The 12700-nt window shown below is 54.7% G+C and overlaps 1 protein-coding gene across 1 annotated transcript in view; it reads right to left on the bottom strand.

Moving 5' to 3' along the window:
- The window catches only part of PADI3 (peptidyl arginine deiminase 3), a 28701-nt gene that overhangs the window by 1465 nt on the left and 14536 nt on the right, over positions 1-12700 (bottom strand). Inside the window, exons 7-15 of the mRNA XM_059137268.1 lie at positions 11813-11991; positions 11505-11608; positions 11286-11397; positions 10092-10199; positions 8758-8909; positions 7208-7352; positions 6998-7100; positions 4415-4494; positions 1404-1529 (exon numbers count right to left, since the gene is read on the bottom strand). Of these exons, the coding sequence (XP_058993251.1) occupies positions 1404-1529; positions 4415-4494; positions 6998-7100; positions 7208-7352; positions 8758-8909; positions 10092-10199; positions 11286-11397; positions 11505-11608; positions 11813-11991 (1109 nt within the window). The remainder of the gene's footprint in view (positions 1-1403; positions 1530-4414; positions 4495-6997; positions 7101-7207; positions 7353-8757; positions 8910-10091; positions 10200-11285; positions 11398-11504; positions 11609-11812; positions 11992-12700) is intronic.

The raw sequence follows: 12700 nt of genomic DNA, 5'->3' as shown, positions 1-12700 counted from the left end.
TATCCTTGCACGCAGTGGGAGAGGCACCTGGGCTGCTGAGACTCTAGCCAGATGTGCCATCCCACGGGAACAACCACAGAGCTCCCAGGGACAGCTCATTTCTCCGGGGACATCCCTCCTTACGGGCGGACTACGGTGGCTGCCATGTTTGTGGGGCAGAATCGCAACTTCCTAGGTTGTAGCTGATTGGACCAGGGCAGACATCTGACCCATGCTGGACCAATCAGATTCTCTCTCTCTCTCTCTCTGCGGTATTTGAAGTTGACAAAGTGGGTCGGTCCAGTGGATCGTTGCCCGTGTCTGTGTCTCTGTGTGGCGATGCTACACTAAACCTCCTGCTCCGGCTAAGGCTGGCTCGGGTGGCCCTGTTTCCTGCAAAGGCTGGAGGCATTTACGTAAATGCAGATCCGCCTTAAACATGCAGGAAGGAAGGGGATTGATAAAAGGAGGGGAAACCGAGTTTTGCAAATGGGGAAATGGAGGTGGGCATAAGGTTAGCCAGAAAGGGGAAGAGAAAGGGGGGATGAAGCAATGGTGGTGTGGACAGGCTCCCTGTAAGGCTCTGATGGTGGGTGAGTTGAGTTCCTCTGTGGGGTGGAGGTGAAGGGGGGCTGGAGGAGGCGAAAGGAGGGAAGGGGTGGAGAGTTGGGTCATCTATGGCAGTGCTACTGGAAGTGTGGTCCTGGGAGAGCAGCCTCAGCGCCCCCTGCTGAATCAGAACCCATGGGGTGGGGTCCCAGCAGTCCAGGTGTTCCAGAGGCAAAGCCCTCCGGCCTCAACCAAAGGTCATTTCCCCCAAGAAGCCTTCTTGGAGCTCCAGGCCTTCCTCTCAGGCTGGAATTGCTTTGTCCCACCTCTCAACTGGCACAGGACATTATACAAAAGATATCCTTGAGTGGGACACACGCTTAAGGGGGGTGAGGAGAGTTTCCCAGCAGTAGATTAGACTGGAAACTCCCTGAAAGCAGGGAGCAACCTTAATCGTTTCTCTGACAGTGTATCCTAAATATCTGGGGGTTGGGGGAACAGCTATGTTCTGGGACAGAGGGGACACAGGGAGTGTCTGAGCTCCCAGCTGATACTGAGTGCTATGCATACGTAACCTCATGCGACCATTGATTCCCTCCATGAATATCAAGTGGGTCCCTGGGTGAAGGGAAGGGCCGTTGCCTGATGGTCCTTGAGCAAGGGGCTTGGCCAGTGAGCCTTCTGTAGTGACCAGGACAGTCAGCCAACTAGACACCCATCTGCTGGCCATCCTGGGACCCCTGATTCTCTCTGCCACCCCCACCAGCCACCACAATCCCACACATGGCAGTGACCAAACATCTTGCTCTTGTGGGGAGCAAAAGCTTGGAGCCTAACTTGATGAAACAGGTTTAACTCACGAACGGTGGCCTCACCAAGTCAGGGAAGAAGGCCACCGCCTTTCTCCTCTCAGTCTTGAAGAGCTGGGGGATGTCGATGATGTCCCGTTCTGTCAGGCCCAGCTCCCGCTTCAGTACCTCCCGGTTCCAGTCGATGCAGCTCTAGGGGAGGGGTGGGTAGAGTTGGAGAGACCTTATCAGAGAGTTTTGCGCGGACCCAAGAGGTCCTGTCTGGTTAAGGAGACAGGCTGCCCATATACCCATGGGCTAAACTTTCCACACAAACCTTACCTCTGTGTCCCTTTGTCAAAATACACCTATTCTGGGTCCCACTTCTCACAGTCCTATCCTACCAGCTGGGCTAGTTCCAGAGTGTTCCACAGCATTCTCTTTTTGTGAGTGTTCCAGAATGTTCCATCTTTAGCCCTCTTGCCTTCTTCAGATCCTTCAGTCTTATGGTTTAAGACATCATCTACACACAGACAATTTCCACATTTCTACTTCCTAACTGCATAGAGAGCCCACCCTCTTTCCTGATCTCAGATTTGCACATACAACCACCACTGGGCACCTTCAGTGGATGGCTAATTGGCACATTAGATAAAACATGTCCAAAGACGCACTCTTCATTTCTACACACGTCACCCCCACCCCCACCAGTGTCCTTCAGCTCCATAAAGGCAGCCAGCTGCGTGAGCCGAAAGCCTTGCTATCCCTCCAGTGCCTCCTTCCTCCTTACCTCACACCCATCTTCAGCAAGTGCCGGGGGCTCTACCTCTAAAATATACCCGCAGTCTGACCTCTTTCCACCACCTCCACTGCTCCCATCTGGTGGACAGCCATCCCCCACCCAGCCTGAACCAGTCACCCTGCTTCTTCCACTTCCATGCCCTGTGGCAGCCCTCATTCTGTTCCTCGTGGACCTCCAGCTGGGGGGTAGGGTAGACTTGTCCAAGAGCCTCACTGCCTGGCTCCAGCTCTGAAATCCCACGGCCACACCTCCCACCAGCTGTTAATGGCCAATGCTGAGCGCAACAAGGGTAATAAGGCAGACCCATGGCCATCTTGGCTTGTGGACCGCCCCCCACCAGGGCCCCGCCTTGCTGAACCTGTCTGAGACTGCATGGCCCTACAGGATGCTTCCCTCAGGCTTCCTATCCCCTCACCCACAGAAGGTCTGGTCTCCCAGCTCCCTCCAGCTCCCTTCCTCTTCCTAACAGCTTCCCTGATGGGGCATGAGCACTGAACTGGGGGAGTCTGGAGCCCTGCCTTCTAGCCCCTTCTCTCTGGGCTTCAGTTTCCCTGGAGTGAAGTAAGGCATGGGTTCAGGTACCTTTAACTTTCACTCATCTCAAGCGTTTACACGCGCTGACTCCTTTAATCTTCTCCACTTTATAGAGGGAGACACTGAGGCAGAGGGAGGCCAAGAGTCTCCCTCAAGGTCACATACCTAGTGGGTGGTAGGGCTGGGATTTGAACCCAGCTTGCCGGGGCCCAGTACCCACAGGCTTAATCCCCTCACCTTAGCTGGAAGGTGTTGTCCCTCCTGATCAAGAACTTTCATTGGCTCCCCATGACAGCCGGAGTTTACCCTTGACCTCCTAAGGCTCCACTGTGAAAATGCCTTCCCCTCAGGACAGGTTTCCTTGTCCTTGGCTCGCAGGCACTGTCCCTAACAGGATTCCTGAATGCTTAACTCTGTCTTGGCATTTCCTTCTTAGATGACAGCTTGCTGGGTATTCTGTTTGCCCTTCTGGACCTTCGGTATGGCCTTCTCCTCTGCTCTGTGGCTTGGAAGCCTAGTGCTTGGAATGGGGGGCTCCTGTGCCCACTGCCTTCTGGCTAGATGCTGCCGATGGGGCACTGATAGGAGGCGGGGGGTGGGTAGCAGAATGCTGCTGGGATATTTGTTCCTGAAGCTCCTTCACAGCCAAGTCACTGTGGGCTGGCCACGAAAGTCACAGCTCCTATCTGCAAGCCCTCTTTTCATGGTGACCTCTCCAGGTTCCAGCAGCATGTTCCCTCCCTAATGCCATCAGGTCTAGAGGTAGTGACAGCTCCCCTCTTTCTAACCGGGGAGTATTACACAATCTCCTGTTGATTTCCTTGGATTCTGCCTGCACCTTTATAAATATTCCCTGATTATGGGACGCCTGGGTGGCTCAGTTGGCTGGGCAACTGCCTTCAGCTCAGGTCATGATCCTGGAGTCCTGGGATTGAGTCCTGCATCTGCCTCCCTGATCAGCAGGGAGTCTGTTTTTCCCTCTAATGTTCCCCCTTCTCATGCTCTCTCTCTCTCTCTCTCTCACTCTCTCTCTCTCAAATAAATAAAATCTTTAACAGGTCACCCAGGTGGCTCAGTGGATTAAGCCTCTGCCTTCGGCTTGAGTCATGATCTCAGGGTCCTGGGATCAAGCCCTGCATCGGGCTCTCTGCTCGGCAGGGGGCCTGCTTCCCCCGCTCTCTCTCTGCCTACTTGTGATCTCTCTCTCTCTCTGTGTCAAATAAGTAAATACAATCTTTAAATAAATAAATAAATATTCCCTGATTAAACTATTCCAGTTTTCCGGCTTGAGGTCCCTCGTGTTTCTTGCTGGGACCTAATGTCACTACCCCCACCCCCTGCTATGAAATATTGATATATTCTCAACACAGCCACAGAGCGATCCTTTCAAAGCATAAATGCCATCAGGGCCCTCCTCTGCCCAAATGCCCGAGTGGCCTCAAATGTCAATGACCTTGCGATACCCTCCATTGTTCGATGACCCGGCCTCCCCTCATCTCCCCAGAACCCCCTGGCTCATCCTCAAATATCCCACACCCCTTCGTTCTACCTCAGGGCTATCGTCTGTGCCCTTCCCTCTGCCTGGATGCGTGTCCTCCTCACATGCACATGGCTTGCCCCCCATTTCTCCTGGATCAGAGGAGGGGTTGGAGCCCCTCTGCCTGGGCCAGTTCCAGCTTGGGCTTTCACGGACCCTGAGCCTCGGACTCTGTCCCCTTTGCTGTCCCCTAGCCATGCCCACCGTCTCCTCACAGCCCTGTACCTGCACGAACTTATTGAAGCTGATGAGGTTTGCGTTGGAGAGGACCTGGTTGATGGAGACGGTGTTGACCGGCTTATCCCCTGAGAGGGAGAGAGAGATGTTAGAGGAGGAGCAGGAACGATGCCAGAGTTGAGGATCACTGGCTCTGGGAGGCAGCCAGGCAGAGGTCAAGTTCACAGCTACTGGTCTTGCGAGTCAGTAGCTCTCTGGCCTTTCTGGACATGGGGTAGACACCACCCAGCAGAGCTCGGCCTGGCCATGGCACAAGCCTGGGGGTGGGAGGGGCGGACAGGTAGCTGAGTGCCACGGAACTTAGAGCTCTATTTGAGTATGCCGGGAGTGGAGATGCCTTTCACCGGAAATGTCCGCCCCTTCTAGGGCACTGGGTGCTGATCCCTCTTCTTTGCCGCTGGCCTTGGTAGTGGGGCTGGGCCATCCACCTGTCCATCAGCCCTGATGGACCCTGTACCTGCCCTCCACGAGGGGAACTCATGGCCAAGAGTCTCCTTGGAGTCTCCATGATGGGCTGGGCGGGGAAGGGGAGGTTAGGCTCACAATCCTCACAGCTGCCAGTGAGCTCTTACCAGGGGCAGGCCCTGGATTCGGTTCTCCACATTCAATACCTCATTTAGCTTCCCTGTAACCCCACAAGGTGTGCATTGTCACCTTCTTTACAGATGGGCACCTTCAGGTCAAGGAAGCAAAAAGACTCACCCAGGAGCTTACAGCTAGGAAACAGGGGGCTTGTGATTCAAACCCCAGCCCAGTGCTCACAAAAGGCAGCGAACCTTGACCAAGGGGAAAGGCAGACCCCCCTGGACCCATGTGCCCGTCTGCAGGCTCGGCATCCCCTCCGACCCAGCTGGGGTCCGCCAGCTCCATTGCATGCTTGCTGAGCCCTTTGGGCCAGTGACTCCCTTGACTTCCCTGTGCTCTTGGGTCTGCAGGAGGAGGGGATAGTAAGTGAGGTCTGGCACACAGTGTGGCCAGTGAGATGCTAGTGTCCTGGGGCACAGTGGCTTCATGTGGCCTGGTGGCCATGAATTCCCACATTCTCCTTCCCAGCTGAACGGCTGGGAAACCCCTCAGACTGTTCCTGGGTCTTGTTCACGGAGGACGTGGTCCTTCCAGGAAAGGTGATGATGGCTTTCCCTCCACCCGATCTGTAACATCTGGATTTGAGGCTTTTTCAGGTTTGCTCTGGACCCAAAGGCATTTAGCCATGATCCTTATGGGAACAAAGGGGCTGGGAAGACTGTGTTTCTTCCACTTTACACCTGGGGTTCCAGGGTAGCCTTGGGAATGGGTTGAGGATCGTAAACGGAGAGAAAGGAACCGCAAAGTTCTACTGAGAGCTTCTAAATTCTACACAATCTTTTCCCTTGGAGGTTTGGTCCAAGACATTATTTATCTCCCATGAGGCCAAGAAAAGCTATAGTTCCCCCAGCCAAAGGTTTTTGCCCTGAGACCGCCAGGGTCCCTGTCGGAGAGGACCAGTCCTCTCTGATTCACACACTTTTGGTGGGGATAGGGCGATCCCAGCAAGCAGGCGCCCCAGCCAGCAATGGCTCTCAGAATTCTTTCCAAGCATAATGAGAATGTGGGACCCATTGTTCAAAGAACAGGAAAAAAAAGTTTCAATAAACATACAAAAATAAAAGGACTTTTCTTTCCTCCAGGGTTTCTCTCCCGCCCTGTCATGTTGGTGTTTTACTTGCTCTTAGATGTCATGCTCCCTTGGTCACAGGACACCCACTTGGTGAACACAGACCTCCGCAGGACTGGGAGCCCCAGCTGAAACTTGGCACGTGTGCACAGCCCACCGGCTGCCTGGCATCCCAGCCCATGAGCCACAGGACCCACATCAAGCCAGATGTCTCCCCTTCCCCCAGGCCTGCCATCCCAAGCCACGGTAAACAGGCAGAATCCGCACAGGGGTGTGCTAGCTCTCTTGCTCAGGGGTGGGCAAGAGGCTCAACCCTTGCGAGGTGCCCACCCCATGACCTGGGGTACTGCCAGTCCACGACAGGGACAGTTAATGCCAGGACACACCCCCCAACCCCTGGGGATGCCAAGGGGCCCATGTACCCAGGCCTCCCCAGGCCCAGACTCCTGCTACAACCACCACCACAGTGGGGAGGAGTTTGAGAAGGGGAGGCCCCACCAGCTCCCACTGCCCATGGCTGAGGCTTCAGGGATTCGGGGGGTACAGAAGGGATCTCACCCCTGGGAGGCAGCAAGAGGTGTCACTCACGAAGCCCAGATGGTTAAGAACTTCAAGACAGTGATGGCAGAAAAAAAAAAAAAAAAAAAAAGACAGTGATGGCAGAGCATCAGACCTTCTAAGGTGAGGGCGTGGTCCGATGACAACAGGTCACAGGCCCATGCGGCTCGTCATGTCCCTGCTCCTAGTTGCAGGCAGCAGGGGCCGGTGGGGACAAGGCATACAGCAACAGTGAGGCTCTTTGGGGGGACCACCCTGCTGGATAGACTTGGCCATCTCTCTCTCAAGTCATGATGTGTTCTGCTTTAGATGGGGGTGGGCAGGAAGCCTGGGATGAGGGACACAGTGTGGGTACCTACCAACAACCCCTTGGAACAGGAGGGCCCTGCCATGGCCCCACTTCTGCTTTTCCTGGAAGAGCTTGAAGCAGGCGCTAGGGCTGGCCAGGAGCATCCGGAAGCCCTGTGTGGAGAGGACAGAACCGCCTGAGTTCCCCGGCCTGAGCCCGGCCCCCTGGAGCTCATCCTCTGACCCAGACACCAGGGACAGGCAGGTCACGCCATCCTTACCTTCTCATCAGGGACAGGGACGAAGCTCAGAAACTCATCCACATGGCCCACGGCCAACCAGTCCACAAAGAGCTCCACGGGGGGCTGCACCCGCTGCGCATAGAGGAAGTCCCGCACCACCTGGGTGACCCGGCGGCCGCTAGACCTGGGGCCCGAGGGGTCAAAAACATGGCTTAGCTTAAAAATGTCTGTGCAGAAAAGGAATGACAAAGTTTGAGTTTCTGCAATATCCAATTTTTTTTTTTTTTTTAACAAAAAACATGCACTGTGTCCTTTAAATTCTGCCCAGGCTGAGCTCTTGAACAGTTGGAGGCAGGACAACTCGACCCCACCCAGTCGGTGACCCCCAGGTCTTGCCATCCCAGCAAACGCTCAGAGCCGCCCTCCGACCCATCTTCACTGGCTCCCAGAGACATTCGCCACCGTATCCCATCCCCTGGGGCCAGGCGGCTCTTCTGGGAGTTTAACTTGTGTCTCTCTTGCTGTGGCCTCACCTTCTGTTCATCAGTGGAGAGAGAGATGGACAAGATCACCCCAAGGAACACAGAGCCCCAGCATTTTATGCTCGTGAACTTAACCCCCATTCTTCTTTGGACTTCCACATAAGTATCTAATGGCACGGCCCAAATTTCCTCTTTCTTTTTTGTCTTTTTAAAAACAGGATCCACATCCTGTTGGAGCCCAAGGTAGGGCTTGAACTCAGGACCCTGAGATTAAGACCTGAGCTGAGATCAAGAGTTGGATATTTAACTGACTGAGTCACCCAGACACCTTGAACTTCCTCTTTCTGTGGGATCACATGTTGAGGGCAGTGAATCCCCTCCAAAGTCTCTAGATTCACCTTTATTTGACTGCGAGTTTGTTCTAACTACTTTGTTGAATTTGGATGCCTCAATGCCCTGGTCTATTCCACAACAAAAAACCATCACCATATAATTCCTTTTCTTTTGCATCAGTATCTCTGTGTCACATGTTGAACAACAAATAGTCTATTATTCTGTGTGTATAAGTGTGTGTGTGTGTGTGTGTGTGTGTGTGTTATGACATCTCATTTTTCATGTCCTATACCTTCCTTCTCCTGTTCTCAGGAAAATATCTGATGGTAGTCATTTACATTATAGTATGAATAAGCTCTTGAAATGTAATTGCTCTGAGACTTGAAGCTTTTTCTTCTGGAACTATTAATTAATAGACTGTTATTAGCAATATCATTTCTTTTTGGAAACAGAAGACCTAAGTTTAGTCACAACTTTGGATTCCGTGTGACCTGTACCAGGCCACTTCACCCTCTCTGGGCTCACTTGTGAAATGAAAAGGCTGGACTGAATTATCTCTTAGGTCTCTGCTCACCGTGACCTTCGCAAAATTCACCAAGGTCAATGGACAGTGTCCGGTCATCAGCCCACTGCTTCCCCTACCTCATCTAGAAGTAGGGATTTATCACTCCTCGTGGGTTCTCTCCCAGGAGTGGAATGATCCCTCACCCCCACCACCCCTGCCACCATCACCACCCTCCACCGAACGAACACCTCTCCCTGCTCCTCTCTCACCCAGGCAGGTTGCCCCCGATGAGGATCCTCCCCAAGGGGTACTCTTTCCCATTGGCCACCACTGGGGGGCTGACCTCCAGGTTCCCGAAGGAGTCCAGGCCACTCACAGCGCTGTCTAGTGGTTCCCGAGTCACATAGCCGAAATCTGGACCCTGGCAGGGGAAACTGAGTCAGGCTAGGGGTGGGGGTCACCAGAAAGAGCTTGAGTCAACTTGCTGGGCTCTGAGCATCTTCAGGATGGGGCAGGGGTGTCTGTCCATCACGGACATACTGAGTCAAGGACAGGGATCTGACCTATTCAGTATTTCACGCATGCAGGGGGCTAAAGTTGTGAAACACACAGGCACTCTGGGCCTGCTGCCACATGAAAGCACGTTATCTCCGTGGTCACAGGGAGACCGTGGATAGGGCTGCAGTTGCCTATACTCCCCATTAGACATGGAGCCTGAGGCGATAGCCCCTGCCCCTTTCCCTCTGAGCAGACTTCCTGCCAAGTGCAGCCCAAGGGCAAGTACCTGGCTGTTCTAGAGCAGCCTGTTCCTGGGGGCCAAGTGGCTGGGGATGGACCCTCAGTCTTCCAAGTCAGAAAAATGGGAGAGCTCCCCAGGACCATCTCTTAGAAGCAACTCAAACAACACTGAGGCCTAGGCAAGAGCTTCTACCACCACCTCTGTGATCCAGCAGGGGTTGGAAGGGTCTCATGGTCTCTCCAGCGTCAAGGGAGTCTCCCCTCTCTCTTCGAGGAGGTCCTGGTCCCCGAGGACCATCTTCACAGTAGTTCTTATTACCAGTGTTAATCTCAGCTAACAGCACTGTGTGCTCCCTCTGCCGAGGACAGAGAAGCCTCAGAAACACCTGTGAGGCCAGGGCTATCACATCATTTTTGCTGATGAAGAAACCGCGGCTCAGAGAGGGGAGGTGACTCACGCCAGGCCACACAGCATCTGAGTAACAGAGCCTGGTTGTTCCGCCCCCGAAGCCTGAGTTCTTAGCAGCAGCCTGGCCTCACCCCGCCCTTACCTAGGGCTACCAAATTCGGTAAATAAAAAGTATAGGATGCCCACTTACATTTGAATTTCGGATAAAGCACGAGGATATTTTTAGTATAGCTATGTCCCTTGCACGGTTGGGAACATACTCATACCAAAAGTTCCTCATCGCTGACCTGAAATTTGAAGGTAACTAGGCATCTCCTGTATTTTATCTGGTCACTCCTGCCCCTAAAGAACGTGGTCCCCACTACCGCGCCCTAGAGTCTACACCCCGGTGGGGCTTTGGAAAACATTCCTCTGCCCTCCGAGCCAGGCTGTAGCCTGCGGCCCTCGACCACTCACCAGGATTCTTTTGTAAGGGAAGTCCTGCAGCTCCCCGTTTCTGGGGGAGTCAAAGACCACCGGGAAGGTCTTGTGTGGTGCCTGAACATAGCCCAGCTCCATCTCGTCCTGCGAATGAGAGAGGCACCCCGTGGACAACGAAGCCTCCTTTGGGACTGAGCCCTTTGGGGAGGACTGTTCTTGCAGGTTCTTTGTTTCAGGCCAGCTTTGCCCTTTGGGCTGAAGAACACAGGGGTTCTTGACACCTGCTGGCTGGAGGAGGGGCTGGAGGCTCAGAGACGGTGTGCTCTCACCTTTGGTCACACAGCAAGACAGGCGGGGAGTAACTAGAACGTGGATGTGACGCTGGGGGGGTGTCCCCATGCCGGATCAGGGAGAGTGGCCACAGAGAGGGGCTCGGGGTGGCCTGAGTTGGACAAACAAATCTCTAGACATCAGCCGGCACCTCTGGCCTCCACACCTGGTCAAGGGCAGGGCTGAGGGGACCAAAGGAGGTATAGGTCTGCCTCCTTCTCAGATCTCTCAACATCTAGCCCAGCTTCATCCTGACCTCTCTGGTCCGGGAGGCAAGGATGGCTCAGCACCCCTACGACATTTTCAATTGCAGGGGCAGGGGGGTTGTTGCAATAGTTCACCACACTAGGGCTTCTCAGCCTTAGCATTCATGGTCCTTGGGGCCAGACAATTCTTTGCTGTGGGGCTACCCTGTGCATTCACTGTAGGACACACAGCAGCAGCCCCGAGCTCTACCCACTGGAAGCCAGTAGCATCGTCAGGGTGACAGCCATTTCTCCAGATACTGCTAAATGTCCCTTGGAGGACAAAGTCGCCTTCCATGGGGAGCCATAGGGCCGGGCGCTGAGGGTAGGGATTGTGTTCCACACCTCCACCATCTCATTCAGGGCCAGCCCCGTGCCTAGCCCAGATCCTGTGGGTGAATGCAGGTTCAATCCAGTGTCCGTGTGTGCCTGGGTCTCTAGAAAGTTCTAGGGAGAGGGAGGGAGCTCTAGGTCTATAGTAAGAAAAAGGAGTGCCCTGGGGAGGACAGTCACAGCCCCCAGGTCCTTCTAGATATCCACAAGCAGCCCCACCCCCCAGCCCCGCCCCCAGTTAGGCTGGGCCAGCCTCTCCCTCCACAGTCGTCCTCTCCCTCCAGTGGCGTCCTAGCTGGACACTGCCCGGCAGCCCCGGTACCTGGATCCAGCGGTCATTGCGATTCTCGTCCTGTGGGCAGATGGTCAGCTTGCAGCCGGCCTTCCTGGCCAGCTCCGCCACCGCATCCACGAAACACGTGTTGTTCCTCACACTGCGGACGAGCCCGGGCAGCACGGCTCAGGACCGAGCCAGGTGTGGAGGCAGGAGGGGCCGCTAGTCTCCGAAGGACACCCATACTCACCCACATCCCACACTCACCGGCACACGTACACCTCCAGCGGCGGAAGGGTGCTGGGCGTCATAATCCAGGGTGCTACGCGGAAGACCACGGTGTCAGTGAAGATCGGGGACTCAGAGAAATCCTACAGCAGAAGATGGCAGATGGGGAAGAGCACTGACCTTGGAGTCCAGAGGCCTGGCTGATGCCCCTAGCATCTCCTCCTTTCCAGAGGGACCGCAGCAGGGGTTGGGGAGGTCAAGAGGTCTGGGGTCCTCCACACCCTTGGTGCCCGTCCCTCCCGGGGATGGAGCCCTCTCTCACCCTCTCTGCCCCGGCCAGCCCTCACCTCGTTGGAGTCATCTAACAGGGTGATGTGGAAGGAGAGGAGCCCCGTGAACCTGGCGTCGGGGAACGAGAGGCCCTCCACAAAGAAGCGTTCCTCGTCCCCGTGGAAGCGGGGCACCTCGTAGGACACCTTGTCCTGGCCCAGCACATGCCGGTAGGCCTCGCACGAGTCTTCAGGACCTGGGAGGGGACGGGAGGGACGGCTGTGACCTCTAAGTGGGCCCACAGAGCACGAGGGACACAGGAGGAGCTGGGCCAACCTCACACGCCAGAGAGCAGCCCCCATGTCTGCCCTCCCATCAGCGAAGGAGAGAAGATGCTTGATCCGCAGTGTGGGCAAGCCAGTGGAAAGGCCATTCCTTTCTAAGACGCCTGTTCAGACCTTCTGGAGGACAGCCCAGCAGCATCTCGCAAAGGAACCTCTACTCCTAATGAGCAATCCCACTTCTAGGTGTCTTTGCTACAAATACATGTATAAGGGTATTCACGCTGTTTAGTCATTGAACAAGTATTTACTGAGCACCTACTGTGCATCTAGGAGGCCAGGTTCCAGGCTCAGGATACAGCCGTGAGCAAGACCCCTGCCCTCGAGGAACTTATGCTGTGGTCAAATCAGAACACCAAGAACTGCCCTGTGCTTAGGGCAGTGGGTGAGCGACAGCACGCCCGTGCTCCAGAATACCACGCAGCTGTGCAAAAGACCGAGGCAGAGCTGCGTTCATTCAGAAAGGAATGTCCACCACACATACACATGCACACACACGTGCACACACACGCATGCACGTTTGATGCCTACGGAGAAAAGTCAGGAAGAACAAATAGCAAATCGTTAACAGTGAACGCATTTTCAAAAGTCAGGTTTAGGGGTAGGGATGAGGAACTCTCATTT

This window comes from Mustela lutreola, chromosome 10 (assembly GCF_030435805.1).
Source record: "Mustela lutreola isolate mMusLut2 chromosome 10, mMusLut2.pri, whole genome shotgun sequence".
NCBI classification, from domain to species: domain Eukaryota; kingdom Metazoa; phylum Chordata; class Mammalia; order Carnivora; family Mustelidae; genus Mustela; species Mustela lutreola.
This window is presented reverse-complemented; position numbering and strand designations above follow the sequence as displayed.